Below are 12,418 nucleotides of genomic sequence, written 5' to 3' on the forward strand. Positions count from 1 at the left end.
GCTGATTAGGACCGTTCGAGTGTGTGTTGGTGTGTGTGTACTTGTATAATCATGTTTGTGAGGAACAGGGACCGGTTGCATTAACATAGCCATTATTAACACATTTTGGATGGTCCTCACTTTCTGAGAATCTTTTAAAGGTCAGTTTGAGGGTCAAGACTTGGTTTTAGGGATAAGGTTATAATTAGGTTAAGGGTAGGTTTAGGGTAAGGGTTCAGGTTTGGCACCTAGTGGTGATGGGTAGGGTTGGGGTAAGGAGCTAGAGATTGCATTGTATCAATGAATGTCCTCACAAAGATGTACAAGTGTGTGTGTGTGTGTGTGTGTGTGTGTGTGTGTGTGTGTGTGTGTGTGTGTGTGTGTGTGTGTGTGTGTGTGTGTGTGTGTGTGTGTGTACCTCGACACTGGTAGGACAGCACTCGACTGCTCTGCTCAACATAATTCTTGCATCCTCTGGCTCCTCCAGCTCAACAGCGGTCTTCCACAAACGCACCGACTTCGACACATTTTCCAGAGCTGTGGAGACATGCAGATATTAAATAGAAACAGTATATAGATACGATTTTTATTAAACAAAAAGTGCAGCTAGTGCTAAGGTTTACCAATGTAAGTCTCCTTCTACTTAATCTTTTCTTTATTTTCTTTTTTCTTCTCATGAAATAATTCATAAACACAATTATTGGAAATCTGAACTGACCTTTCCCCTGTATGATATAATTTCCTCTTTTATTCACCAAAACGTTTCACTACTTTTCCCTCTACGAAATAAAATAATAAATCTCCTACTATTCTTATTTTCTTCGACTTTAGTGCCGCATTTAACACTGTGAATCACAAACTTTTACTTAATCGTCTTGAAACTTTTGGTATTTCTGGCACCGTTTTAAACTGATTTATATCTTATTAGATCGGACGCAGACCATGTGTTGCTTTAGGCGAATACAGGTCTGACAATGGACCAGTTTCTACTGGTGTCCCTCAGGGCTCAATTTTAGGACCCTTACTTTTTAGTCTTTATTCCTGCTTGGCCAGCTTTTACAAACTCTAGGTATAAAGTATAATTTTTATGCTGACGACACACAGATCTAGATTCATTGTAAACATGGAAAAAGTGAGGCGGTTTCATTGCTCACTAAATGTAAATGTAACTTTCTTTGTTTAAAGGTCCCGTTCTTCGTGATCCCATGTTTCAAACTTTAGTTAGTGTGTAATGTTGTTGTTAGAGTATAAATAATATCTGTAAAATTATAAAGCTCAAAGTTCAATGCCAAGCGAGATATTTTATTTAACAGAAGTTGACTACATCAAACGGCCCGTTTGGACTACACCCCTCTACATCCTTCTTTAATGATGTCACTAAAACCGTTCTTTGACTAACCTCCGCCCACAGGAATGCTCCCTCAACTCTACCGAAATTCGTTTATGTACTTGCGCACTTCTAATAACTTACTGTGTTTACTAAGCTCTTACGGTGATTTTCTGAAGTAAAACTGACGCTTCATCTTTTGTGTGATGTACAATAAACTTTATTAAACTCATCAGTATATGTTTGATCATCATTCGGACCTGGTCCGAAACAGCAGACTTGTTGTAGGCTATTAATTGTGGATACATACAAGCAGATGACAAATACGTTATAATAACCGTAATTAAACTACTAAACTATACCTGTTTCATCTCTATACAGCACTCTGACTCTGTAGGCATTATTGTCCGACTCGAACTAGACACCGTTACTGAGAGTTTCTGATATTATCATCATTCCGTGAGATGAAATTGTCCTGACAGACTGAGCGCAAGCTCATGAAGCTCCGCCCCCTGGGTCGTCCAGCAGCAGCTCATTTACATTTAAAGGGCACACACTAAAACAGCGCGTTTTTCTGAGCCCCAAAAAATGACAATTTAAACATACTGTAAAAAATTATCTGTTGGGTATTTTGAACTGAAACTTCACATACACACTCATCAGACATCAGAGATTATTTTTCATCTTGTGAAAAGGGGCATAATACGGGACCTTTAAAAGGTGATAAAACTGAGGTTAAGGTTATTGGTTCTCCTCATCAGCTGGCCAAACACCTCTTATCACTGATGGTTCTGTACCTGAGTTTCAGAAACAATTGAGGAATCTAGAAGTGATCTTTGATTCTTTATTGATATTTGTACACAATGTTGTAGAGACTTTTTCTTTTGAAAATTGCATCCCATGCTATGCCTTACAGCTGCAGAAAAGTAAATTTATTCGTTCTTTTATCCTGCATTGAATATTGTAATACGCTACATGCTGTGGTTTCTAAGTGTACTTTAAATAAGCTACAGTACGTTCAAAATTCTGCAGCTAGAATTTTAACTAGGACCAATAATAGATATAATAATAATAATAATACTAATACTACTACTAATAATAATAATAACAACAACTCTTAAATTCTTCTTTTTTCATTCTTTAAATGTGGATTTATTTCTTATTTGTGATATCAGGACTGTTCACTTTGACATGTTTGATTTTATGGCCCTAAAAAATATAAAAAAATTATTTAATTAAAAAATTAAAAACAATTTCATCATAGAAGAGCTATTCAGATCATTGTCTGTAATATGCATGAATTGAATTAATGCATTTTTAATAATACATAAATGAGTAAACAGAGCTGACCAACAACATGAGCATAATACCACTGGCTTTTATATAGATATGGATCAGAAACACAAGAAAAAAGGCGGTGAAAAAAAAAATGTGTCAAGCTAGAATAAGTTCAGCTTTTTAAATATTTGCCTTGAGAGCTTGCAGTGTTATAAAAACACAGCGATGACACAAGATGCTGCAAAAACAAATTGCGAGCACAACAGTCAGACATCTGTCAGGTGCATACAGAGAAAAACAACAGAAAAGCAATGCTTTAAAAACAGCACTGACCTCTACGGTAACATCCTAACCTGTAAAATGTCCTTAAAAACTATTATTTAAACAACGTTAGAGTTCAAATAATAAGTTGACAAAATTACTTATAAAATGTTATAACATAAATGTTATAAATTATATGTTATAAAATGGTCTGAACAAGAAAAAAGAAAACGGGGGGAATGGAAATGCAAATCCACTCACTGACAGTAGGTGGTGTTTATGGAAAAGCAGAAATACAGCGGTTACCCCTGTAATTAAAGTACCCCATAACCCCCTGGCACGTGCATGGGCAAGCAAAACCTCAGAAACTTTCTCTAGAAAGCACAAAATCCATTCCTTTGCAAACACTATGTAAACCACATCATGAATAATCATCAAACTGGAACTAAAATGACAGCGCATCGGATTTTTAATGACACTAATTACTTCACTTAAAGCACATTACTTTACAGAGTTAACATGATAATCACGCTAGAGACATTGATGAAGTAGAACCGCCAGCCTGTTTAGAGATACCTTTTATTATAAGGGGAAGATTCAGGACGTTTAACAAGCTGAGACTGATAGAGCTTTCAAACATAACAATTCATCCGTCTCTGTCACACAAGTATGCAGGCAGAAAAAAAAAGGAGGCGACTGTGTGAAGAAAAAACTGAAGAGGAATAGAAGAGAGACACTGACCTTTCCTGAGCACTCGTTTCTTGGCCCTGATGTCCGTCTCTAGCTCAGCCGCTCTGATATAGATGCGCACAGACTGAGGGAGGTGACGCACCGCCTGGGCAACCACTGCCTTCGCCGTGTCTCCAGGCTGCAGCCGGGCGGCTTCTAGCCAAACATCCTCACTCTGAACAGACAACACACACAAACCACAGATTATACACATACATCCACACTCTATGAAGATAATACATCCACAGATGCACTCTAGATTAACCCTTTCCAGTCATTGAAGGACATTTCCGGCTTTCCGTGTTTTCACTGTTATATGGTAGGGGGCTCTACAACACATCTTCTGAAAGAGCACTGAATCTCCAGGTGAGATAGGAGCAGAAACAAGAGATAGAAGCATTGCTTATGCACATGTAAAATAATGCGATCATCAGACGTTAAACAGCATATAAATCAAAACTGGCTGAAATGTCGACCCATGAAGAGGAAACGACTGTGGAGCTTTGGGGGTGTTGAGGGACTCCATCTATGTTTTGATCATCATCCTGAATCTGAATCCAGACATACAGTAGTCTTTGAAAAAATTTGGAATGAAAAATCTATTTATGTTTTGTATGAAACGTACCCACATGCAAGTGCTGATTAAAAAATACAACGCATGAAGAATAAAATGATTTAAAAAAAAAAGGCTTTTTTTCTTTTGATATATTGCATGTTCAGATATTCATACAACAAAAAATTCTGGGGTCCAAGAAGGTTTTGTGAAAATTATCAAATGCCTTTGTACAAGTGACTTTGTAAAAAAAAAAAAAAAAAAAAAAAACCTGGCGGGGAAAGAATTAAAAACAGACAAAATCTCAGAACAGATAACATCCTCATCAGGGCTCCGGAAACAAAAAAAAATAAAATGATGAGGGAGCCAAAAAATGACTTTAGTTTCCAAAATGCTCCCTAAAGATTCATAAAATAAAGTTTCATAAAATATTTTGTTGAATTAAACCATTTTGTTGTATTTCATATACATTAGTTCCAATTTACAGGGATATTTCCCCCAATGGTCATTTTCTCACCCTCATGCTATTCTAAACCTGTATGACTTTCTTTCTCCTGTTGAACACAAAAGAAGATATTTTGAAGAATGTTGGCAACCAAACAGTTTGACTTTTCAAAATTGCATCCCATGCTATGCCTTACAGTTGCAGAAAAGTTCATTTAGTCTCCTCGTGTATTTAGTAGCAGACTGGAGCCCTGCTTTGTATGAAGAATTCGGATAAAATAGCTCAAATATAGTTTCTGTCCACAAAATTGGAAATCACCAAAATGGTTCGTTTACCAACTTTCTTCAAAATATCTTTTCATATTTTGGGTGAAATATCCCTATTCGAGGTGCCATATTCTACTTATTATCAGTAGGGCTGTATTCTCCCAGTCGATTAGTCGATTATTTGGTCAATACGTTCTGGCTCGACCAAAATTCTGAATTGGTCGATTTTTTGCCGCGTTCATTTATAATTCATTTAGGCGGACAACAAGGCTACCAAGTACTGCGCACAGTGCGCAGATAATTAATTTAACGTATTTTTTCTAACGTCATTTTTAGTCGAAAACTTCAGGACTTCAGTCGACCAAGATTTTCTTTGGTTGAGTACAGCCCTAATTATCAGCAACCCATTTATAAAGCTAATCAAGGTTTCTTGCACCTAAAACATCATAAAGGCCCCAACACACACACTGCAGATTAACTTGGTTGTCAATTCCCCTTTGACTGCTTTATCCAGGTCTGTACACGCACACTTCAGTAATTCAGTACGGAAATGACAACTGCATTAACTCCAGAAAAATGCAGAGAGTGACAACCGCTATAACAAAACAAATCTACACAGTGTGGGAACAGGCCTTTATTGACCCCCTGGAGCCGTATGGATGGAGCCGTATGGATGACTTTTTATGATGGATGGATGCGGTTTTTTTGGGCTTCAAAATCAAGGGCGCCATTCAATCCCATTATAAAGCTTGGAAGAGTCAGGATATTTTATAATATAACTCTGATTGTGTTTGTCTGAAAGAAGATAGTCATATACACCTAGGAAGGCTTGAGGGTGAGTGAATCATGGGATCATTTTCATATTTGGGAAAATTTTCCCTTTAAACTACAATCCGTGCAAGAGTGCGCTCATATTCAGAACATGACGCCTCTGTCGACTGTGCTTTAGTTAAAATTGCTAAACACAACACTGCAATATTATTTTGTTCCTAATTGCAGATACCAAAACACGTGAGATGCCAGAACGTTGCTATAGTTACCAGGGTGTCAATCACAGTTTCGCACAGTCACGTACACACACAGATAATTTATGGGACTCAATCTTGCATTTAAACGCGGTTGTCACTCCTGAAACTCTACAGTGCGTACATGGCCTTTAAGAGAAATCAAAGAACAAAAGCACGTAAGGAGTAAATGAGGAGGAGCTGGAGGAAGCTGGAGATGAGCACTCAAAATGAATCAGCTGCCAAATCAGCATGTTTGTTCATCACGGGCGTGTTTGACGACTGAACGTACTGATCGTGCCCAGAGATCTCGTCAAAGTGGGACAGCCAGGGTGTCACTGTTCTTCTGCTGAAATGTGGAGCTGAACTATTAACTTTGATTAATGAGCCTGCAGGAATTTCCCAACATATAAATGAAGCTGTGCACACACTGAGAGCAAAAGGGCCTGACACGGTTTCATTTCCAGGCCTTTCTCTCCGAGTCCAAAGTCAGCACCAGTAGACAAATTGAAGGCACAGCTTACATAAACAAGGCCTAATCCATTCACCATGACATTTTTATGTTGTTCTTGAACCATATTTAACATTTTAGGAAGTGCAAGCTAAATCTATCGCTATAACAACCTGTCAACACTGTCAACATTCCTAAAGCTTTAAACCTTCAATGGTTCGCACACGCACACACACCGCCCCCTACAGGACACACAGAGTCAGCCTATCCTGTTTTACTTATTTTAAAGGACAGTTTAACCAAATATGAAAATTCGGTCATCAATTACGATGATCCTCTATTGGAAATTAAGACTGAAAAATTCTGTCAATCTTCCACAGAAGTAATTCAATCATCTTTTAGGTGAATTATTCCTTTTATATTTTATTACCAGAGACCCATTTGTAAATTTAATCAAGTTTTCTAGCACCTAAATTAGTATAAAGACCTCTAAATACTTAATTCGAAATCGAAGAAATTAATTTCAAAGGCCCACTGAACGCGCAGCTTTGTATGATGCGTTGACGTCATTTCCACTGAAACAGAAAGGAGCTAAGGCGGGACAAATCAAATGGCTCCTCTCCCTTTTCAAATAGCCAATAGTGTTTAGTTTACCTCACAAACTGCATTCTTAACCAACGTAAAGTAAGAAAACGGAATAAATCTTGAGCGTTTGAGCAACTGAACTCACATCTCTCACCCATGCTTCGTGACGGTCAACGGTCGCTTTCGCCAGGTGGTATTTATGGCAGAGGGGGCGGAGCTTTAGATTCTAGAGAGCATTTGATTGGACAGTCACAGAAGATGTGATGAGAAGCTGAAGTCCGCAGTGATGTCACAAATCTGTGATCCATTTTAGCGGAAGTGAGAGACTAAGTTTTAAATGCTTATATCTCCTAAATGCGAATTTTGTTATTGTTTTGGAACACACCAGCTTATTCATAACCTTAAGGCTAACATATTCATACTAAAAGCTAAAATACATTCATTTTTATTTCGGGGGGCCTTTAAGAGTTCGAAACAGCTCGCCAATGCAAACTTTCAGAAATATTTGCTGTCTGGTAAACGCCCTCAAACCACCATTGGTCCGTGGCAATTATTTAATAGGAAGGTGCGGCTCTGAGGCTCTTCCTTCTTTGACTTTGAAGTCTACTCTGGTTCATTGCTTCTGTTCAGTTTATTGAGGTCAGACGTCCATGAATAAAAACTTGAATACACTGGCGAGCCGCTTTATTGTAGAGCAGCATGATTAATCGTTAAAAGATCACAATCTCGATTCAAACACCCTATGTCTATTAAACCTTTGACAAACGATCACAACAGCGAACGTTCAGATCTGCAGTTCAGCCGTTCAGAACAGTTGTCATGTATAGGTATGAAACAGCTTCACAACCACACAGTATCATTATTTATGTGTTGCAAAAATACTAATTATCACAGAAGTACGGAGTTTATAGTTCAGAAATAAAGACTTGCGATCAAAGCCGAAAGTAACTTGACACTTCAAATAACGATTGTATCGATTACATCGTTACACCAGTAGGTGGCGACAAGTGAGTGAATTAAATGTATTAGTCACTGAATCATTCATTAAAGAGATTTGCTTGAAAGTGTGTAGCACATATTTACATATCTAAACGTGGCTTTCAGCATCAGGATGTTCGCTAACAGTTTATCGCTATAAAGTTCTGTTTACCCACAAGCAAAGAATGAACAAGAACTTCGCCTTGAGTATATCAAGTCACACATGACTATTTCTTTCCTCCTCTTGTCTCTCACCTTCGGACACATCTCAGTGCCTTTCATGATCAGGTTTCTGGCCACCTGCAGCTTCCCAGTCACCTCTTCCAGACGGGCAGAAGCGATCCAGGCGGGGGGGTGGTGGGGGTTTGTTTCTCTCACTGACTTCAAGAGGAGACGGGCCTTCTTAATATCACTGCGCACACACAGAATGACATTTACCAAATGCAATACAAACAGCCTAGATGTGAGGGTCAGATGTAAAACACTAAGTACCTGATGTCTCCTCCGTGTGTGGGGATCATGGAGTTGAGATCGGTGAGATATCCTTTAGGATCGACAACAGTCTGACCACTCACGGAGTCAGACACCTGGAGACACAAAGACATCGACTGTGTTTACATAATCACCCATAAAGTGATTATTTACAATAACCAGAGTAAGGATGGTAACACTTTATTTTACAGTGTCTTTGTTACATGTTACTAAAGCAATAACTGTAAATTATGCATAATTACATGCAAATAACCCTAAACCTACATTAAGTACATGTAGATAATTATAAATGAACAGTTACACAATAACACAGACAACTTATCTCTGGCTTCGCTAAGAACTGTAATTAATTTTACCACCATTATTCACACAATATCCCAATGAACAGCATAAATGATGAACTCTGGTCACACGGATAAGTTTGCCGGTTCTTTGGTCTGTGGTCTCAGTAATGTTTTTCGGGGATGCACCTAAAAATGTGCTTTCAATCATTAATGCACTGCATTAGATTCAAGTGCAACATTGTGAACAAGAACTCAGTTTCTATGCGATGGCTTCTTTACCGCCATTTTTACGAATCTGCGTATAACTGCAGGAGCGTGACATGCCATTTGTGTACGTCTCAAACAAGTTTACAACGATTATGGTTGCTACGACTATGAGCTAAATTGCATCAATTTGACTGAAGTATTGTGTTTACAAAAGGTAACGCTAATCACAATACTCTCTAAATCTAATTATAATCACATTATGAGGGTGCATGTAAATGCAGTCCCTGAAACTCTTGGCTTTCTTCAAGTCAAACTAATTAAGTATGGAATTAAGATGCTATGGTGCGTCACCTGACTGAGCCTCATGTCCATCAGTGTGTTCCTGGCCTGTCCGATCTTCCTCATGTCCAGCTCTCCAGCACCGGGTGTCATGCCTCCTGGGTAGGGCGTGTTCAAGCCCCCTGGGAAGGGTGTGTTCAGCCCACCAAATTGCTAAAAAAAGGAAGCATTTCAATTAGAAACTGAATTTTTGTTTTGTATTTCGCAATGAAACGGTCAAGTGCATTGAATCCTGTATCCCACACTGCAATGCATTGGGCTCTGGTTATATTCATATGCCTTAGACAATGAGAGGTCATTTAATGTTCTCATACATAACACAAATTTGCATACAGTGCACAATGTGGCAACATGCAGTAAGTCTGTCTCTGGTTTACTCCTCAAATTTTCCTTAAAGGCCCCTCTGTGGTGAAAATCAAGCTTTTAATGTTGTTGTCTATGTGGTGTTTTTAATATGCTGTGTAATAACCATGTGTAAATTCATGAGTCAACACCATTGCTGAGTATTTTCTCCTTAAAAATGCAGTGAATCAAAGGTTTGAAATCGCTGGTGTTTCTGACGTCACAAACTGCCTTGTAACCAATCAGGCCAACGTGTGATCGTCAGCGAGTGGATCTCTGAGCTGGTGTGAGTGAGTGGAGGCGGGGCTCATTTGCATATTCATAGAACCACGCATACTAAATGAGGCAAGGGTGTAGAGTTACATTCAAACTATTTTAAGGAATGATGTTTTTTTTTTCCAAGGAAAAAAACGTTTGAATATGTAATTTTGGTGATCAGAGGTGAGTTTTAAGGGATAAAATTATTGACTAGAGGGGGACTTTAAAGTCAATGTGACCGGTGTCGTAACATTACTCACCCCTTGCAGTGGGTCAACAGAGGTGTGGTTCTCTCCGGTCTGGAGGTGCTTGGCAAAGAAGCTGTCCGGCACAGGCGTGAGCTTCTCGTAGCGGGGATTCCTCTGACGTTTGTTCCTGGCATCGCCCACCTCAGGAATACTCAACCATTCATCCTCTGTGACCTCAGAGAGCTTCCTCTGGAAGGTACAGACAATGCAACAGGGTTATCGTTGACAGCTACACTATGGTTCAAAAGTCGATTTTTTTTAAATGTTTTTGAAACAAGGCTGCTTTTATGTGAAAAAAAAAAAAAACTGTAAAAACTATGAAATATTCAAATTTACATAATCATAATTTAGCAGCTCAATAACAACCACGATCCACACAAACCTTCAGATCTGAGAACTGTTGCTGAATCTTGGGCCGCTCCATACGGTATTTCTCAATCTCGTCTTTCTCTCGCAGCTCCCTGCAGATACAGCAGTGAAATGAGCCAAGAGATGCTACTCAAAAACAAACAAGCGTTGATGAGAAGAAAGTCCACACTCACCGTCTTTCCTTGCGCCTCTCATCCATCCGTTTATCCAGCGCGGCGTAGATGGCGTCGGCCTCCTCGTCGTCTTTCTCATACGGCCCACTGGAGAACAGACTGCCTGCATAGCCGTTGAACTAGAAGATACAGAACAACACATCTTACAAAGCCACTAATAAATAAACATAATTTTCTATATTTATTAAGTTGCATTTTTGCATGCAATCCCATTTTGCACATCAAGTCAACATGACTCCCTTCAGAATGATGTACCTCATCATAGTTAGTGTCGTTCAGATCCTCTTCATCATCCTCCTGGTTCTTCTTCATCTGATCGCCCACTGTTCTCTTCCCAGGGGGTGCGTGCCGATCGTCCACCGGGTCATTGGCATCACGTGCGGGACCAATGTCAGACCGTGTTGTGAAACCCGTGGCACTGCAGAGCACAATGCATTACAACAGCCGTTTTCAAACAGGGATTCACAGAAAAATGTTAAAAAGTTCAGAAAAATTTAAATATGTTATTATATATTTTTATATATATATTTTACATATAGGATTATATATATATAAAATGTATCCCTAGTAATTACAGAGTAACACAAAACAAAACTGAAAAATTACAACATAACATTAAGACAACATCAAAACGACTTTAACAGTAACACATCAACGAAACGTTATAATACACAAAACAGCACAGCATAACGTTCATAACTTTATATAACTTAGGTGTCTAAAAAACAGTAAAAAACAAACAAACAGCCAGTGTTATTCAGTCAAATAAGTAACGTTAACTACATTGGGATCAGACTGCGGGGATTATTTGTACGGGTGTCTCACCCTCTGCCCAGACCGGGCACGTAACCCAGCGGCGCAGGCATGCCGAGGAACGGCTTCTTCTTCTTGTTCAAGCCCCCCATGAGCGGAGACGCGAGCGGCATCGCAGGAGCTCCATTCGCGGCGCCTCCGGCTCCCCCGGCCGGGGTTTTGCTCCCAGTTTTCGCAGGTTGCTTCGCTGTGGCGCTCGCCATCGTTGAGCTACCGACAACACGCTTCACTTCCGGAACAACAACAGTCGCGTTTCCGGTGACGTTCAAGTGTGTTTTTAACGTGTGGTTTTAGTGTCACTATCGCCACCATAAGACGGGCGGTGTGAAGTAGCCTGACCTAAATTCACCTGTTTTTGGATTAAAGTACGTTTCCAAAATAACTGAAATAAGTTGAAATGAGACGAAAAATAAGAATAAAAACCTAAACATATTATGTAGGCTATGCCTATGACCTCAACCTTCCCTTCCATCTTAAAGCATGCGTCTGATTTATAATTTATATCATATGATCAAATAATCATCTTTGAAAAGATAAATTGAAAATCATATTGTAAGGTTTGTTGAATTTGATTTTAAGTTTTATTTTATGCATCTATCCTTTTGATTTCAAATTATGATTATGATTATGATTAAATTAGCTATCCTGATCTTTACACATTTATTTGCTTGAATTAGTTCTTTCAACAGAAAAATTAGACCTTTTGGACTAAAATTATACAACTATATTAATAAAGCTTTGTGTCACTTAATGTTTATTGTCAGATAATGTATACTTATGAGATCATCAGTGTAAGTGTCATCTACAGAGGGCAGCAGAGGCTTGATTTATATTTCAGAACAGCACTTAAAGGTGCAGAGTTTAAATTTTAGTACTATAATACTTAGGCCTACTTTTATTCCAGCTTAATATGCAGAGATAATTAAAAGTAAATCGTTTGTAACCCGAATCCCCTGACAAGTGTAAACACTGTGGCTCTGTCCCTGCCCATTGCAGAAACATCGGCTCAACCAATGGGGTGAGTTTGGGGCGGGGCT

The 12,418-nt window shown here is 38.9% G+C and overlaps 1 protein-coding gene across 1 annotated transcript in view; it reads right to left on the reverse strand.

Moving 5' to 3' along the window:
* prpf6 (PRP6 pre-mRNA processing factor 6 homolog) overlaps positions 1-11,638 on the reverse strand; it is a 28,709-nt gene extending 17,071 nt beyond the window's left edge. The window contains exons 1-10 of the mRNA XM_081386371.1: positions 11,394-11,638; positions 10,824-10,986; positions 10,569-10,687; positions 10,409-10,487; positions 10,039-10,215; positions 9,191-9,331; positions 8,349-8,443; positions 8,112-8,268; positions 3,587-3,749; positions 398-516 (exon numbers count right to left, since the gene is read on the reverse strand). Of these exons, the coding sequence (XP_081242497.1) occupies positions 398-516; positions 3,587-3,749; positions 8,112-8,268; positions 8,349-8,443; positions 9,191-9,331; positions 10,039-10,215; positions 10,409-10,487; positions 10,569-10,687; positions 10,824-10,986; positions 11,394-11,584 (1,404 nt within the window). The 5' untranslated portion in view covers positions 11,585-11,638. The remainder of the gene's footprint in view (positions 1-397; positions 517-3,586; positions 3,750-8,111; positions 8,269-8,348; positions 8,444-9,190; positions 9,332-10,038; positions 10,216-10,408; positions 10,488-10,568; positions 10,688-10,823; positions 10,987-11,393) is intronic.
* Positions 11,639-12,418: the final 780 nt, after the last annotated feature.

The sequence above is a fragment of the Scardinius erythrophthalmus genome, assembly GCF_964197995.2.
Source record: "Scardinius erythrophthalmus genome assembly, chromosome: 15".
Taxonomy (NCBI): Eukaryota; Metazoa; Chordata; class Actinopteri; order Cypriniformes; family Leuciscidae; genus Scardinius; species Scardinius erythrophthalmus.